Here is an 18,727-nt window from a genome sequence, read left to right on the forward strand (position 1 = left end):
CCTACTTAGGCCTGCTAAAAATAAAATTTTGGTTACTCAAACGGTGTCGTATAACGACGCATATGTAGTTACATATGCCTGAGGGTACACAATTTTGACTACTGTCTTCTCTGCAACTCTCCTCTGAAGCTCTAACAATGGCGGATTTTTCGTAGCGAAAGACTTCACTCTCCGTCTCTTTTCCTTAGCCTTTTCTTTCTCTATTGGTCGCTAAAATGCGTCCAAAGGACAAAATAGCCTACTTTTACGACGGTACCTTCCTCTTTCTCTCTCTCTCTCTCTCTCATATTCACAATTCATCTACCCTTTTCTTTCTTTTGCCTTTAATTTCTTTCTACTCAATTTAAAAATTTCTTTCTCTAGTTATAATCTCCTTTATTTCCCTAAATCTTAAAAAACCCTAACTTTTGGTTAACAAAAAAAAATCAATTTTTAACTATATTTTTGGTTGTTTGGCAGGAGATGTAGGGAGTGTATACTTTGGCCCTAATCATCCGATGAAACCGCATCGGCTGTGTATGACTCACCATTTGGTCCTTGCCTATGACCTCCATAAAAAAATGGAAATTTATGTCAGTTCCTCAAATACTCAAACTTTTCTCTTATTTATTTCTCTTCTTTTCTGTGACGATGTTTTGATGTTTTTCCTTTGTTTAATGCAGCGTCCTCACAAGGCTTACCCCGTTGAGCTTGCTCAGTTCCATTCAACTGATTATGTTGAGTTTTTACATCGAATTACGCCGGATACGCAGCACTTGTTCTCGAATGAATTGGCCAGATGTATGTATCACATGTTTTTTTGCTTTACCGTTTTTGTTAAATCACTTAAAACAGATAAGTTTTTGAGCTACCAATATTTTCTGAGAATTAAATAATTGATTGTTTAACTGAAAGGATTTGTTATGATACGCGTTCTGACTGGGAAAAGATAACTTCCTCAAGTATGAATGTTTGGTGTCGTTAAAGTTTTGGAATTGATTTTTCCTTTTCCTTATGTTGTGCTATCAAACTTCGGACTTGGGAATTAGTTTAAAAACCCGTTTACTCTTCTTAATGCTCTGCTGGATTGTAACCTGTTTCTATTTGTTAAATTAATGGGTTAATACTAGATTCAAGCTGATGCAGTGATACTAATTTTACAGTTCGTTTATTTGCCTTATCTTGTCAACTAAGTCTTAAAAAGAACATCCATGGAATGCCTTGTTCGAGATTGATGGTTGCACTTGTTTTAAGATTAAAACATATTTGTTGATTTGGTATGAGTGATAGCAATCATGTAGTATTTCTAGCAGTTATATTGTTTACTTTTCTAATTTCAGTTTCTCTCGCAGAGCTGTTTGCTTTTTTCTTACTTGTAATCTTTAGGTTGACATTGATTATATACTATCCGGTTTCGGGCACATGCAAATATCATTCTGAAAATGGATTAGGGTTTGATTAGGTTTTGCTTTTATTTGATGTATATGGGTTTTATAGTTTCAGATTCACCTTTTTATCTTTTTTCCTTCCCCAGACAATCTTGGAGAAGACTGCCCTGTCTTTGAAAACTTGTTTGAATTTTGCCAAATTTATGCTGGTGGAACTATAGGTAAACCCAAATTCAGCGGTCTGTTGCTCTTGAACTTGATTTGTGCATATTCAGCCTTAATTGATTGGCTTTGCTGGCAGATGCTGCACAAAGATTGAACAATCAACTATGTGATATTGCTATAAATTGGGCTGGTGGTTTACATCACGCCAAGAAGTGCGAAGCCTCTGGCTTTTGTTACATCAATGACTTGGTTTTGGGAATCTTGGAGCTTCTAAAGTACCATGCCCGAGTTTTGTATATTGATATAGATGTACATCATGGTGATGGCGTTGAAGAAGCCTTTTATTTCACTGACAGGTAGTTTGATCTTGTTATTGGATTTTGAATTTATTCTAGGAACAGGATTATACATCATTTCAAAAGTTTGAATCACAGCAAAGGAGCCAAAAATGCTGTTTTTGGTGATTCACTGCTGGAAGAATTATATCCTTGGGGGGTTAAGTTCATATAAGCATTTGCAAGGTTTAAATCAGCTTTGTAGACTGTTACTTTATCATGCCAAGAAGAGACTTAATATTTTCATGCATCTCAAATGCAATCTTAATTGTTGAACTTTCAGTAATACGGGTTGATGAATGCAATCTCTAATCAAATTGTTGAAACTCTATTATGACAGGGTGATGACTGTTAGTTTTCACAAGTATGGAGATATGTTCTTTCCTGGAACTGGTGATGCGAAGGTTATTTTCAATGCTTTGATAGTTGTTTTTTTGGTAGCAGTAACATTAGGTAAATTTGTTTGTTAATATATTTTCGCATGGTCGACATCTTATGGCTGCCATGATTATCTTAAACTTGATTATATCGATTTTACCAGCTCTGTTTCCTATATAAAGTTTTCCACTTTTCAATTCACATGGTTTCAAGTGTTAAATACCTTTAATCCTTTGTATATATCACCCTACTAATAGGATATGACATTATGCCATTATTGTTCTTCAGAAACCCATATTGTTGCTCATTGGGCTTTTAAATTAAACTAAATCTTGAAAATTACAGCATTTTTCTAAAGTAAAAGGTCTCAAGAAGTAAATTACCCATGATGTTGTTTTACATATGCACTTATCGAGGAGTCATGCATATTCATTGTGCTAGTCTTCTTTGTTGCTTTTTCTTTGCAAATTTAGGTGAGACCATTTCAAAGTGTATCAACTTTCCAAGTTAAAATTCTTTATTGGTGAAAGAAAACTAGTCTAGTTGCTTCCTTTCTGTTACTCTCACCTATTTGCTTTTGAATTTGTATAAGCATGGAATTTATTATCTGCTTCACTTATGAAATCTTTTCTTCATAATTTTTTTTTTTTTTGATAAATGCTAGTATTATGGCAAGTTGATATTGGAGTGAAATACTGATACAACTTGATTTGAAGGATATAGGAGAAAGAGAAGGCAAGTTTTATGCCATAAATGTCCCACTCAAGGATGGAATTGATGACACTAGCTTCACTCGATTGTTTAAGACAGTAAGTACCAAGTCCCAAAAAAAAAAAAACATAATAGAAAGATAATTGCTTTGTCTGCACTTAACTGTTGTAGTATTTAAACCATTGTGTCCGATATCTACCGTTTGTAGATTATCTCCAAGGTTGTTGAAATGTATCAACCAGGTGCAATAGTTCTTCAATGTGGGGCAGATTCTCTTGCTGGGGATCGCTTGGGCTGTTTCAATCTCTCAATTGATGGTACACAAATTGACTTGTAAATTATGGACTATTCCCATCCCTTCCCCCTTTAAATTATTGATGAATATTGGAGATCTTGATGTTATTTGCAGGACATGCTGAGTGTGTTAAAATTGTGAAGAAATTCAACCTACCTTTGCTGGTATGTTGTTTGTTTGATTAACCTTTTAACTGCTGTAAATGTCATGGTTAAAGTACAAAGAGGAATCTTTTATGCTACAGGTTACTGGAGGTGGAGGATATACAAAAGAAAATGTTGCACGGTGTTGGACTGTTGAGACAGGAGTTCTTTTAGATACAGAACTTCCTAATGGTATGCCAAGATAATCCCCACTTTTTTCTTGACATGCTACGATGAAATTGGTATTTTTTCCCATTCAGCTTGGCATGAGAACTGGGATTATGTAAATTAGTTTCACAAAGCATCTAACATACATGTTGACCCATGAATTGCCAATGCAAATAACCCATTTTCCCCAATCTCAGGGATGTTCTTTATTAAATGTAATGTTGATTGCTATATTTGTGGATCTGCTTGATATTGAATAAGCTGCTCGATATATTTTCAAAGGTCTTTGGCCAGTTTTTTGAATTTATTGTGTGTGTGTTTTTGGTGGGGGCAGCTTTTAGGATGGTTCACTGGTTGGAAGATTGAAAAACTTACTTAAAAGTTTGATATCTTGTGCAGAAATCCCAGAAAATGAGTATATCAAATATTTTGCACCAGAGTACTTGTTGAATATTCCAAACGGGCACATAGTACGTTTTTTTCACAATTAAAAATCATTCAATAAACTTCAATGCAAGTATGTTCTGTCTGATATAGTTAGCACTTAGCATTGTGCAACAATGAACTTAAAGAAGTTCTGAACCCTCATAAGCCTACGTGTTTCTGTTGATTATGCAGGAGAATTTAAATAGCAAATCATATCTGAGTACGATCAAAATACAAGTGTTGGAAAATCTTCGTTGCATCCAACATGCTCCGGGTGTGCAGATGCAAGAGGTGAGTTGCACACAACTAGTTGCCAACTAACTCTTGACTCTTGATGAGCGAGATTATTTGTCTAGGTGGTTGGTTTTTGATTTCCATGCTGTTTGAACCATGCCTCATCACAATAGGAAAAGAGGGACATTCAGAGAGTCTGGGGTTGTTTTGTGGCTAAACATTAGTGTGCAATGTAAGCAAAATATTGGTGGTGTAATGGCTATTATCTGTCTTGCAGGTTCCACCTGATTTCTATATTCCTGATTTGGATGAAGATGAGCAAAATCCTGATGAGCGCATGGATCGTAAGTAGAACTCCGGAATAATGCATACCCCCGAGCTATGGCATCATGCTGCGGTGTCACTTTTTGTCACTTGATTTCTTGTTAAACTTATTTTTTCTTCTTCTCATGGTACTCCTTTCTACATTTTTCTTTCCATAACAGAGCACACCCAAGACAAGCAAATTCATCGTGACGATGAATATTACGATGGAGACAATGATAATGATCAAAACATGGACATGTGAAGTTACTTGCAGCATTTTTGTTTGGTAGTAGAGTATTAGCTTTTCATGTGTAGGATTTGTTGCAATCAAAATTCAGAAATATGGGTAACACCTCATCAAAGAAAAAAGGTGGAAGGAATCGCACTATAATTGTTCATATATTGATTTTCAAAATTGTCTATGGCTCTGGTCTTTCACGGATTTGTTCCAATACAATGCTTAGCATTATTCGGTGAATTTCTTCTTCAAAGCTTCTCTGAGATTTCAATATGTATTCCATTTGGAAACAATCTTCCCTCAGTGAGCACATGCCAATTCCCAATCCAGATAACAACTTGTATTTTACATAATTAAACAAACAAGCCATTATTTCATTGTTTGTTTCCTGTCATTTTGGACATTGGTTATGAAAATATCAGAAGCTTTGCAGCTGCTCCATCTCTCTCTCACGTCCCCACTAAAAAAAATTTAAGTTGCAATTTTTTTATCCTAAAATAAGTAATATAAAAATAAAAGATTGATGCAAGAGTAAAAAGTAATAATAATATTTATGAATAAAAATATACGATTTTATTTTATATAAAAACGATAATTTAATGTTTATGATATTAAACTATTTATTTATTTTTAATCAAATATAAGTTTTAATTTTAAAAATATTTGTACAAGTATCAACAAGTCAACAACGGCCACAAGGGCCATGAAAAACCAAGATTAATTAACTTAAAAAAAAAGAAAAAAGAAAGGGCACAACCAAAGCACTAAACGCATGTGACTTGATTCACCAAAATTATTATTATAATATGCCGTAAAATTGACAACATTGATAGATGAGCGGAGATTCGAATCCTTTTAGGATTCTCTCAACAAAACCAAGTTAAAAAAATAATTTATGAAGGGTCCAAATCAGTGCTGTGTCCTTTAGACAGCAAGTAGGTTTAGTATAAAATATAAACCAAATAAAGCAAAACAAAAAAAAATTATATGAGTAAAAACTAAAAAGGAAAGTCATCATCTAAATCGGAAATGCTCCTCTATTGTATCAGAAAGGAGGTTGCTAGGGCAGGCGCAAATATAAATCTGGTCCAGAGTCTCACTTGTTTCACATCTCCACTTCTTCACAGGTAAAGCCCACTAAATCTCCAGCTCTGTGATTTCTTTATTAAGTTTTAACTATCTTTTTTTTTTTTTTTTATATATGTTTTCTCTTGCTATTATATAATAATAATCATGTAATAATAATGTCCTTTAAAAGTGCAGAATTAGGTTGAAGTCTTTGTTTTGATTGTTAGATATAAGCTTTCTAGCAAAGGGTTTGAGCTGGAATTTCTGGGAAAAAGAATGTTCCTTGGGAAAGATTCTATTTTAAGTTGAACCCACTTTTGTTCTAGGAATAAACTCAATACTAGTTGAGCTATTGTACTCTGTAAGAGTAGCAATGAGATTTTCCCTTGCAACAGGGGAACTCTGTTTTACCATGTTAATCAAGATCAAAATGTTATTTTTATTGTAAGACTGCACTACAGGTTTTCGTTGATTATGGTGTCCTAATCATCATGTTTATATTGGTATGCTGTGAGAGTCCGTCTTCTCTTCCTTTTCCTTGCTAGTCACTTAGTAGTATCCAATATAAGTTCGCATGATGACTATAATTTGATGCTTTCCTGCCAAAACTGGTTCTATCTATGGCACCTGGTGAAATCAATGTCATTAGGTACATAAAGAAGTTAGTTAATTTTTGCTTAAAGGCAGCCTTGGTTTGATTTATCAATGTTTTTTCAAATAGTAATAAGTGTTTCTATTGTATGGAATTGCTTCTTGGTAGACTCACCCTGCTTCTCATCATTCTATAGGAGGACAGTTTCTCTAGTCTTTGTTACAATAGGCAATTAGACATTTAGTAAGAGAATTGCATCCGGAGATTTTGAATGCATATAATTTATTTTAAATTGCTTTATCTTCTCATGTTCTGGGTATTTTGTTTTGATTTTGAGGTCTCTTCAGAGCAGCTATGTCTTCGACACAGAAGAGGAGCAATCTGGACGATGAAAAACCCATCACTCGTGTTCTCTTTTGTGGACCACATTTTCCAGCCTCCCAAAATTATACTAGAGAATACTTGGAGAAGTATCCTTTTATCCAGGTACATTGTTCAAACTCTCAAGCTTGTGCACTTATTTGCTGATAGATTTGTACCTACGTAAATATTAATGCATTATCATTAACCAAACACACTACAAGCATATGCCAAATCCCGCCATTGAAATGCAAGTTGACTAATGCAACCTAACAATTTTTTTTGTGTGTGGAGTTAAACTTTTTATATCTCATATTGAGCTTCTCTAGCAATTGAATTTCTTGTAGGTTGATGATGTGCCCCTCAAGGAAGTTCCTGACCATATTGGGAACTATCATCTTTGTGTTGTGAAAAACATGAGGTTAGATTCAAATGTAATATCTCGTGCAAAACAGATGAAGCTTATAATGCAGTATGGTGTTGGCCTAGAAGGTCCTTATTCTTTATATGTTAATATTCCATAACTTAAAGCTTTTGCCACATTACATGTACTGGAGTAAATTTTTTATTTTTCGCACTTTTGCATGAAGGCGTTGATATTGATGCTGCTACAAAGCGTGGGATTAAAGTTGCCAGAATTCCTGGTGATGCAACTGGAAATGCAGCATCTTGTGCTGAAATGGCTATATATCTAATGTTGGGCCTTCTCCGGAAACAGGTTTATTTATTTAATTTAGTAACTGAGAATTGCAGTACTTTCTCTAATTTGTTAATGCAATTATAGTTAAACATAAAAAGTGTTTGACTTCATGCTAATTGTAAGGTTAGTTCACTATCTTCTTATTGGTCTTAGTTGTGGCAAACACTTTTTTTTTTTGGTCAAAGTTGTGGCATACACTTGTGTCAGGTTATAGAAAAATAAAAGAGAATTTGCAATGGAACTTGTTTATCTGTTGAATAAACCAATGATCAAAATGTGGTAATTAAGCAATTTGTGGAAGGGAATAATAGCCTTTAAAATTGTTCTAAGATCTAAAGCTTCAAGGCTAGACTAGCCACCAAATCTAATTGGAATGGTTAAGAACTTTTGCCAACAAAACTAGTGCAAGCATCTCTAGGAGATGCTCTCTTGACCAGCTGGCCATGCCTTAAGCCCTGATGTTACAAGCAGTGCTGCAGCACATGTGTTCTATCTTCATTTCTATTGCCAGAAATTTTTCATCAAGCTTTGAAATTAATGTTGTGTGCCTAATATAGTAATATTAACCATTCAACAACGCACTTATATGGTGGTTACAGCAAATTGGAAGTGAGCTTGATGACGCATTCTCTCTATCCCAATTTGAATTAATGAGAGAAAGTATTACTTTCCTTCTTCCATTTCCGCTAGATTGCAGCTCATTATGGTAGTATGTTGTTTGATTAAATACTTTTGTGCTTGATGTAATGAATAGCTATTAAATTACTAACTTATTTTCTGGTAGGTTTGTCGTCCCTTTCAATTGATCCTACATTTAAAGCTCTGCTAAATTTACTTCATACCCATCATGAGTGCCAACTTTTATCATCTCTTCTCTTCAGTATTTTGTTACCATTTTCTGGACTCAATTTAGCTTGTTTTTTCTGCACGTTGCACTATTTTGTTATGATATTTGATATTATCATGACCAGAGTGATTGTGGTGCTCCTGCAGAATGAGATGCAAATTTCTGTAAAGCAGAAAAAGCTTGGAGTGCCTGTTGGTGAAACACTTCTTGGGAAAACAGTCAGTTTCTACTGTATTCTTTTCTCTCTACTTCAACACTTATTTAAGATTCTTTTATTAAAATCTTTTCATGTAAATTAGACTTGTGATTTCTCTTTGGCTTTTCATAGTGACTTTTGCTAAGAATATGCTTGACGTGTGAATGCTGAACTTCATAGTTTTAATACTACTGGAAAAATAAAAATAAAAATAAAAGCTTTATCTCATTCTGGCATAACAAGTGACAAACTATTTTGCTTAGGTCTGTAGAGAAGGTAGATAACCAGACTGCCTAGAATTTGACCTGGATTCATTTCAGACGTGAATTGAATATTTTCTGTGATCAGAAATTCAACATTAAGTACAGAGTAAAATCAGTATCCTGTTGCTCTGCCCATTTTCAAATATTTTTCCTTAGAAAGTGTAATGTGTTAGGGGTACATTATTTAACATTTATCATATTCATGCATATGATACCTCTTTAAATTGGGATTTTTCATTTAAAAGGAAAGCAGTAAATAGTGAAGGTTGGATATGAGAATTAATACATTTCAAGTTGTTTATTCAGACATTTGTGTTTAGAGCCCAAGCCTTATTTAGACTTTTTGGTTCTAAAAATGAAATGTTCTTTCGATGGTCTTGTTTTTGATGAATTCTAGGCTAGGCAATCTTATTAACTTCATTTGAAAAAATCACTCCATTAACAACTACTCATTCACCATTAAGGTAGACAGTCTCATGTTTCAAATCATAGTCTCCAACATTTCATAACTTATTTGATTATTTATGTATTATACCCTGCTTGTGCAGGTCTTTATTATGGGATTTGGAAATATCGGAATTGATTTGGCAAAGCGATTGAAACCATTCGGTGTTAAAATTATTGCTACAAAAAGAAGCTGGCCCTCAAATGTGCCTGTTCCTGTCCCAAAAGGTATAGAGGATTCATTAAGTAAATAGTGAAGTTCAGTTGTGAAGGCATTTTCATTCAGTATGTCTTGAATATTCAGCAGTTCCAATTCAAAATGGGGTCGTTGATGATTTGGTTGACAAGAAAGGAAGTCATGGAGATATTTACGAGTTTGCAAGCGATGCTGATATAGTTGTTTGTTGCTTGAGTTTGAATAAAGAAACTGTAAGGCTGTTTACCAGAAATATCCACTTTCACAGAATATGCTATTTTTTGGCTAATTTTTTTTGTACATCTGCTACAAAATTTATTATCCAATTTCTTACAATTGGGGTTCTGTAAGGTCAACATATCTCTTACATCTTCTGCAAATTTTATTCTCCAATCACTTACAATTCTATATTTCAAATTTTCAGGTTGGAATTGTAAACAAGTCCTTCATATCGTCAATGAAACAGGTTTGTTTCTAATGCATTTCAAAATTTGTGAGGGAACTCTCCTAAATTTTGGTAGCAGTCATAGCTATGAAAACTTAAAATCAAACAATGAAAAGTTTTTCACAACACGTGTCTTTTCATGAAATGTGTGTTATATGATGCTACATCTCTTCAATAAACTTCCAATGTTTAATTTTCTATTGAAATAGTTGCACTCTTAGTGGGTGATGTTGTTGGATGTGTATGTTAATATTAGTGTGTAATTCCAGGGAGCACTTTTGGTAAATATTGCTCGAGGGGGTCTTCTAGACTATGAGGCTGTCATGTATCATCTTGAGTCCGGACACTTGGGAGGCTTAGGAATTGATGTTGCATGGACAGAACCATTTGACCCTGAAAATCCAATTTTGAAATTCAAAAATGTTATAATTACACCTCATGTTGCTGGGGTTACTGAAGCTTCTTATAGATCCATGGCTAAGGTATGCATCTTATCAAATCGTTTAGGTTGTTGAAAGGAAAATGAATTTCATTTTTCATTGTAAAAAATTCTCTTCTATTCAGTCTATAATAAGCATAGATTTGATCCTCCTGCTTAAGTTATTGTTTTCTATGAGCTGAAATATTCCAGTGAGAGCTTCAATTCTTGTTTGTAACAATTACTAGCATAAACTACTCAACATTTTTTTACAACAATGGTTCTATTACTTTGCTGTTTGCTCTATAAAATGATTTCCCCAACTGTATGCCTGTAGAGTATCTTGGGGCTCTTTTAAGGTTTGGGGAAAATATGAAGGAAAATGGAAACATTAGAAAAATTGAGGCATTTTCTTCACATTTTTCACTCAGCCTGGTGTTTTGGATCCTCAATGAATCATAGGGCTTTCAAAATTAAAGTATTGTATTATTATTATTATTATTTTGCCTGTTCAGTTGTATAATTTGAATTTCCAAATATGATTGTCCCTCTTGTTTTGCTACTCGCAGGTTGTTGGTGATGTTGCATTACAACTTCATGCTGGAAATCCTTTAACAGGGATAGAGTTTGTCAATTAATTGGGCAGAATCAAACCTATCAATAAGGCTATCAAATTTAACTACGCATTTAAGGTTCAGCAGATTGGTCCTGGGGCTGCCTTCTGCAAAATCTTGTATAGCAGGAAGGAAAAATAGCTTCAGTAGATAGATTGCTTCGAGGATCCTCTTGAGCACGTTACTTTGAGGTTCATTAGATTACTGGAAACTTGATATTTCATTTAGAAAAAATAAATTATTGATTGATTAATTTTAGTACAATGATTGTTAGTAATATTCTTCCTTTCTTTATCTTTAATTATAGATTTGACCAATTAGATATAAATGAAGCCGATATTATATTTAGGCATATCCACAATATAATACTAATAGTATTAATAAATTATTGGTTCAATTGGATAAGGTTTGTTTTTTTTTTTATGAAAAAATCTTAAGTATGAGTTTTGTGTCATTTGATGGGATTATTTTGAATGTTTAAATATGATATATTTTGATTCGCTTTTAACTTAAAGAGATTGAGCGATTTATTTATTTTCAAATTTTTTTTACTAAAAAAAAAAATCCTCAACATAATGATATGATAAATTTTTTTTTTTTTTTATAATAGCTTTAATATTAATTATCCTGTAAGAACTCAAGTATTTCATTCAAAAGTTTCCGATAAGGTTTTAAGGTAAATTTGCCCTTGGCCAAAAGTATGGTCAAATCGAGTTAATAACCTTCTAAATTAAATACTAATAATACAAAAAAAAAAATGAAACTCAATTAGAATGAAACTATTAACACATTTAAGTTTGAATATGCACTAGTCAGAGCAACAATTGCAAAGGCAACTAGAATTATATATGAGAAAAAGTAAAATAAAAGTAATTGAGTCTAAACCTGTCATGGGCTGCGCGCGGGCGAACCCTATCAGTTTTCTAATGGTCTTGTTCAAGCTTTGGCCCAGCTTGTTGGTCTAGAGTATCAAAAAAATTTTAGATAGTATATTAAATATTAAAATATAATTTGTAATTAAAATATTTTTATTAATAATTCAATGTTTTGAACTGAGCCGAATTTGGGTTTAAATTTTGGGGCTAAAAAAACCGCTGCCAACTTCCCTAGATCAGCTGGTCTGGCACCTTTACAGTTTAGATTAATATTTGCTACCATTAAACCAAAATCAATGGGTCAAACCGGTTTGAGGAGATTGGAATTTATACATGTAGTAGTCGGAAAAAAGTTGATTTCCTTTATTAGAAATAACATTCTCACTTGTTTGACATCTCCATTTATTCACAGGTAAATCTCAGAACTCTCAGCTTTGTCATTTCACTCTAATTTTTTATTTATATTTTTTATTATATAATAATAATAATAATATTATTATTATTATTATTATTATTATGTGACTCCCACATTTGATTTAATAATTGATGATTTGATACATAATTTTTTGTTCAAAAAGTAAGATTTAAAATTTTCTTATTTAAATTAAAAAAATAATAAAATAAATTGTATCACAAATCCATAAACTTTATGAAATGTTTTATTTTTAGTATGATTTTTAAAATTCAATAGTTTTATTCACTATTTTTTAATAATATTTTAAATTTATATATATTCTATCAATCATCATTAAAAGTTTGATAAAATTTATCTCATAAGAATAAGTTTATAAGTGTATGTTCACGTAAATGTTCAATATAAAAAAGAATGGACTCAACTGATTTGTTGAGTTAAAATTTATGCTGTATGGATATAAGTAGTGTTAAAGTGACGTATTTCCTTATAATTTTAAAATTAATTAAGAGAATCCATGAATTTAAAATATTTTTAAAAGTTCTTGAAAGTAAAAATTGAATTTTAAAGTTTTTCGTTGATCGAATTGTCCTAATCCTCGTGTTTATGTTGGATATGATGTGAGAGACTGCGAGTACCTGTTTTCTTCAGACAAGGGGCACTATCCAACATAAATGTACTTATGAATACTTGAAAAAATGTGATTGCTTGATTTCCTGCCCAAACTGGTTTTATATGCAATACCCACCGGATGAAATGAATGCCACTACAGACCTGATGAACGATGAATGTAGTTCAATTTTGCTTTTAAGGCAGCCTTGGTCTGATTTTTCAATGTTTTCCTCAATAGCAGTAAGTCCTGGTTGACAGACTTCTATTCTACTTCATAGGCGTTTTGGGCAATATTCAGTTAAGAGAAATGCTTCAGGAAATTTTGAATGCATTGCTTTATCTTCTCATGATCCAGGGTTTTTTTTTTTTTTTTTTGGAGGTCCATTTATGGCAGGTATGTTTTCGAAGGTGGAGGGGAGAGATTTGGTCAATGGCATTAGCAAACCCACCATTCGTGTTCTCTTTTGGGGACCACATTTTCCGGCTTCACATAATTATACTAGAGAATACTTGAAAAAATATCCTTTTATCCAGGTACTTTGCTCTAACCCTCCAATGATCCAATCAAATGCAAGTTGAATGCTTGTATATCACATTGAGCTTCTCAAGTAATTGAACTTCTTGTAGGTTGATGATATGCCCCTCAAGGAAGTTCCTGATCGCATTAGGATTTATCATCTTTGTATTGTAAAAAGCATGCAGTTAGAATCCAATGTCATATCTCGTGCTTATCAGATGAAGATTATAATGCAGTTTGGTGTTGGTATAGAAGGTCCTTATTTCTATTAGATATCAATATTCCATAACTTAAAAGCTTTCTGCCACATTAAATGTACTGCAATAATTTATTTTTTTTTTAATTTGTTGTACTTTTGCATGAAGGCATTGATATTGATGCTGCTTCAAAGCATGGGATTAAAGTTGCCCAAATTCCCAGTGATGAAACTGGAAATGTAGCATCTTGTTCTGAAATGGCTATATATCTAATGCTGGGCCTTCTCCACAAACAGGTTTATTTGTTAATTTTGGTAATTGAGAATTGCATTACTTCTCTAATATGTAAAGCAATTCTAGTTATACATGACTAGTAGTTGAGTTTATGCTAATTGTATTAGCACCCTAATTTTCCTGTAGTTTTGTTATCCCTTCAGCCAATCCTAAATTAAAATTTCAAAGCTTCATCAAATTTACTTCATCCATCATGATGAAAATTTCTGTAAAGCAGAAAAAGCTCGGAGAGCCTGCTGGGGAAACACTACTAGGGAAAACAGTCAGTTTCTACTTTATTCTTTTCTCCCTGCTTCGACACTTTCTTGTATTAAAATCTTTTCATGAAAATTAATTAGACCCGTGCTTCTCTTTTGCTTTTCATTATGGTGACTTTTGCTAGTCATATACTCGATGAGTGAATTCTCGAACTTCATAGTTTTAATACTATTAGACAAGTTCAATAGAAAATAAAAACAAAAACTTCATCGCATTCTCGCGTAACAGATGATACAAACTAGTTTGCTTAGTTTCATGGTGAAGGAAGACAACCAGACAGCCAAAAAATTTTGACCTTGATTCAGGCATGAAATGGAATATTGTCTGTGATGAGACATTCAACATTGGATACAAGCAAAATCAATCTACAGTTGTTGTGTCCATTTTCTCATGTTTTTCCTTAGAAATTGCAATGTTAGGGGACATCATTTATGGTATCCCTGCATATGTTACCCCAACGCATTAAGATTTTGCATACCAAAGGAGAGCAGAAAACAGATAACTGTGAATAAGAGAATTAATACATTTCAACTTGTTTATTTAGACGCTTGTATCTGGAAATGAAATGTTAGTCTCTGATGATCTTGTTTGCAATTGAATTCTAGGCACAGAAATCTGATTATCTTTTTTTGAAAAAAAATTACTCCATTAACATCTTTCATTCACCATTAAGGTGGATGTGTCATGTTTCAAACCATAGCGTCCATGATTTCATGTGTTAATTTTATATTTTACTTATTATTTTTATACCCTGCTTGTGCAGATCTTTATAATGGGATTTGGAAATATTGGAATTAATTTAGCTATGCGCTTGAAACCATTCGGTGTTAAAATAGTTGCTATAATAAGGAGCGGGGCCTCACATTTGCAAGTTCCTGTCCCAAAAGGTATACATGATTCATTAAGTAAATAGTGGAGCTCAATTGTGAAGCCATGTTCATTCAGTATGTTTTGAATATTCAGCAGTTCCAATTCAAAACAGGGTCGTTGATGATTTGGTTGACAAGAAAGGAAATCATGGAGATATTTACGAGTTTGCCAGCAATGCTGACATAGTTGTCTGTTGCTTGAGTTTAAATAAAGAAAAGTAAGGCTGTTCATATCCGCTTTCACAGAAAATGATATTGTCTGGCCATGTTTTTGTGTGCATCTGCTACAATTGAGATATCTCAAATTTTCAGGTTGGCATTGTAAAAAACCCGTTCATGTCTTCAATGAAAAAGGTTTGTTTCAAATGCACTCCAAAGTTGTGGAGGGAACTCTACTAATTTTTTTTTTTAACAAAGAAAGCCCTAGTCTGGCAAAAAAAAAAAAAAAAAGGATTGCGATGCTGGAATCTGAATTCAAATTTACTAGATATCATATTTTAAAAATGGTTGCACGAACTAATTGATCTAAGTTTCAGGTTCTTTAAGTTCTTTTTTTTTTAGTTGTAATCATAGTTATGAAAACAGAAAATAAAACTAGGGAAAATTTTTTCACATCACACATGTTTTCATAGCATGTGTGTTAAATATATTGTTTTCAATAAACTTTCAGTGTTTAATTTTCTTTCGAAATAGTTGCACTAATAGTGTGCTATATTGGTGGATGTTTATCTTAATAATATTGTGTCATTTCAGGGAGCCCTTCTGGTAAATATTGGTCGAGGGGGTCTTTTAGACTACGAGGCTGTTGTGCATCATCTTGAGTCAGGGCACCTGGGAGGTTTAGGAATTGATGTTGCATGGAAAGAACCTTTTGACCCTGATGATCCAATTTTGAAATTCAAGAATGTTATAATTACACCTCATGTTGCTGGCGTTACTGAACATTCTTTTAGATCAATGGCCAAGGTATGGATCTTATCAAAGGATTTGGTCGTTGAAAGTAAAATGAATTTCATCTTTAATTATAAAAGCATTCTCTTCTAGACGATCTCTCATAAGCCTAGATTTGATCCAATTCTGCTTAAATCCTTGTTTCCTATATGCTGAAAATTGCAGTAAAAGCTTGAAATAGGCTTTGGTCTAAAGTATTGTCTCATTCTCTTCGCTTGTTCTGTTAATTGTATAATTTTGATTTCTGAGTACGATTGTGCCTCTTATTTTTGCTAATTGTAGATTGTTGGTGATGTTGCTTTACAACTTCAAGCGGGAACTCCTTTCACAGGGATAGAGTTTGTTAATTAGATTTCCAGAATCATACCTATCATTGATATCAATAAGGCTATCAAATTTAAACCTCCATCTAAGGTTCAGTAGATTGATCCTGGCCCTGGGGCTGGCCCTGCAAACCCACGGGGTTTAGCCCTGTAAAAGGTTGCGTAGCAGAAGGAAAATAGGTTCAGTAGATTGCTTCGAGGATCCTTATGAGACATGTACTTGACGTATCCAAGTGTCACGCTCCAATCGAGACATAACACGATTATATTATTTTAAAATAAAACCTCAAAACAATACAAAACTTAATTCATAACTATTAAACAACTCTCAAATATAAAAGGTTCTCATTAAGTAACATAACTAGATAACAAGTCTTCAAAAGTTCAAAGTCGAATATTACAATTAAAATAAACAATAGTTCATAAAATCCAATATTTCTAAGTAGTTCTCTAATGCTCGATTCTTCTAGTTTTTCTCAAGTTAATCATACTTATTATTTATCACATTTGTAAAAGAAAAAAAATAGAGAATGAGCAAACCACAGCTCAGTAAGTAAAGGCTCATACACTTTACCGGATCAAACATCGTTTCATACATGTCATATAGATCATTCAAAACATTCATCAAATCATAATGTCAAAACATCTCAATATCATCGTTCTGTCAAACATTTCGTAAATTTATAAATCATTGTAAAATATGTTATCGTTCAAATATCATAATCAAACCAAATCATGGATCAATCATTAAAATCATCATAAGTCATTAAAATCATCATAAGTCATCATAATCATAAATCATCATTATCAATCGTTTATCGTTAGTTACGATCATTGCTATAACCCGTGACATTGGTCGTATTAACAATTTCATCATCATGATCATTGCTAACTATTATAACCCGTTAGCTAAGGCCTTACGCTAACTACTATTACTCGTTAGCAGGGTCGTATGATCATATCTTTGCTAACTATTACCTGTTAGCCAGGGTCGTAGAACTAGTTCTGGTGTCGATAATCTCACTTCTCAAGGATGTAAAAACGTAGCTATCATAAAATTATTCTTTAAACATAAATCATTTTCTCATTTCATTCATAAGCATGATCCATCGTTTATATAAAGAAACACAAAATAATCATATTCTTGATCATATTTTCATGCATTGAAAATAATGAAATAAAATATTCATTCAATTAGAAACATACATATATACATAGTTTCGAAAACAAGCAAAGTGTGTAAGATTCTACTTACCTTCTTCTGATTCTACTACCTAATTGTTCTCCCTCAAAATTTAGTGACCTATTCAAGATAATTCTAACATAACAATAATTAATCAACCAATTTTAGGTCACTTATACCGAAACAATTAAGTTAAACAAGTAATAACTCGAGTAATTAATTCTGACAGTCTGCACTACTTTCACTAAAATGATCATAACTCAAGATATCTAATTCGGAATTAAAATCTTTTTAATGCGTTAGAAACTAGACTTAACAAGCTTTCTAACCATATATGGCCCATCTCGTGATTCCTCATCTCGTGAGAGAAATAAATTTTTATTTTTCTTTCGATTAGTCGTGGACTGAAAATTGAAAACTGAAAAGTTAACTCTATTAATAAAAAATTAGGTTGTTTATCAATAAGTATTCTGCATTTCTCATTCTTTATTAAAGAGTCTCCCACTTATAAAAATACTTAAAATAGTCTCTCTTTTTTTTTACGGGTATTACACCAAGATAAAAATAAATTATTTATTAAGTTTTGGATATCCTCAATATTAAAAATAATATGCTTCGAGACTTATTGACATTTGATCTTAACATGGATGTTTATCGTAAAATTTAACATGATATCAAAGCAGATTTGGCTTATTTATCTAATTATTTGCTTAACTACTGTAATAGTGTTGTTAGGGTTACTTATTCTAAGGTTTTATACCACATGATGAGCCCATTATCCTGATATGTGAAGTGACATGTGAAGGAGGATGTCCGATGGTAACAAGAAAAATACTTACTTAAATTTAGATTATTTTGAATCCTTACATGTCTATTTAGGTAAAGGACATGATAGTCTAGCTGTTATTGATACCGATACGAGTTCTTCTACAACTGAATGATTATCTTGGCTGGATAAATTTACTTTCAAGGCTTTTAGATGTTGAATTAGAGGCTGAATGGATTATAGAAACATGTTTTCCATCCGCGGAGAAAGCAGTTCACTTTCTATAGAAATTATAGAGTTCATGATTTATGAATGCATTTCAATATCTGTTTATGACAACCTTTTCCATGATGCATTTTCCTTCGATCCCTGTAGGAGAAAATTACCGAATAGAATAAATCGATGTAACAATAATACCTATGCTGTAAAATTACTGTGTTTAAAAAATTTTATTTTTACAAAGGGTTAAAAATAAAAACAAGAATAGAAGCTCCTATCTAAGTCGCTGAACAGAAATTACCTTTCATACCGTTGGTTCAAGTAAATCAAACAGGCAGGACC

At 32.7% G+C, this 18,727-nt stretch overlaps 2 protein-coding genes across 6 annotated transcripts; both read left to right on the forward strand.

The window, feature by feature from the left end:
• The first annotated feature begins 100 nt into the window (after positions 1–100).
• On the forward strand, positions 101–5,006 carry HDA9 (histone deacetylase 9). 2 transcript variants are annotated; one of them, XM_089742664.1, is made up of 14 exons: positions 101–252; positions 460–572; positions 663–780; positions 1,514–1,588; positions 1,669–1,888; positions 2,208–2,320; positions 2,969–3,054; positions 3,165–3,273; positions 3,366–3,415; positions 3,496–3,586; positions 3,962–4,032; positions 4,181–4,279; positions 4,500–4,566; positions 4,708–5,006. In XM_089742664.1, the coding sequence occupies exons 1-14, from the start codon at positions 216–218 to the stop codon at positions 4,788–4,790; spliced, it is 1,332 nt and encodes a 443-aa protein (XP_089598790.1). In that variant the 5' UTR covers positions 101–215; the 3' UTR covers positions 4,791–5,006. The 2 variants fall into 2 exon arrangements, with proteins under 2 accessions (XP_089598790.1, XP_022755944.2); XM_022900209.2 differs by having other exon boundaries at positions 2,208–2,271; positions 2,962–3,054.
• Positions 5,007–5,738: 732 nt separating this feature from the next.
• LOC111303783 (uncharacterized) lies at positions 5,739–11,186 on the forward strand. Of its 4 annotated transcripts, none has more exons than XM_022900216.2 (10): positions 5,739–5,893; positions 6,774–6,912; positions 7,134–7,278; positions 7,377–7,504; positions 8,480–8,551; positions 9,341–9,464; positions 9,541–9,665; positions 9,857–9,898; positions 10,147–10,359; positions 10,865–11,186. In XM_022900216.2, the coding sequence occupies exons 1-10, from the start codon at positions 5,796–5,798 to the stop codon at positions 10,931–10,933; spliced, it is 1,155 nt and encodes a 384-aa protein (XP_022755951.2). In that variant the 5' UTR covers positions 5,739–5,795; the 3' UTR covers positions 10,934–11,186. The 4 variants fall into 4 exon arrangements, with proteins under 4 accessions (XP_022755951.2, XP_022755952.2, XP_089598793.1 ...); XM_022900217.2 differs by having other exon boundaries at positions 9,544–9,665; XM_089742667.1 differs by having other exon boundaries at positions 5,752–5,893; positions 6,764–6,912; positions 9,544–9,665.
• The last annotated feature ends 7,541 nt before the right edge of the window (positions 11,187–18,727 follow it).

This window comes from Durio zibethinus, chromosome 13, assembly GCF_047325235.1.
Source record: "Durio zibethinus cultivar Kanyao isolate XHJ-2024 chromosome 13, ASM4732523v1, whole genome shotgun sequence".
Taxonomy (NCBI): domain Eukaryota; kingdom Viridiplantae; phylum Streptophyta; class Magnoliopsida; order Malvales; family Malvaceae; genus Durio; species Durio zibethinus.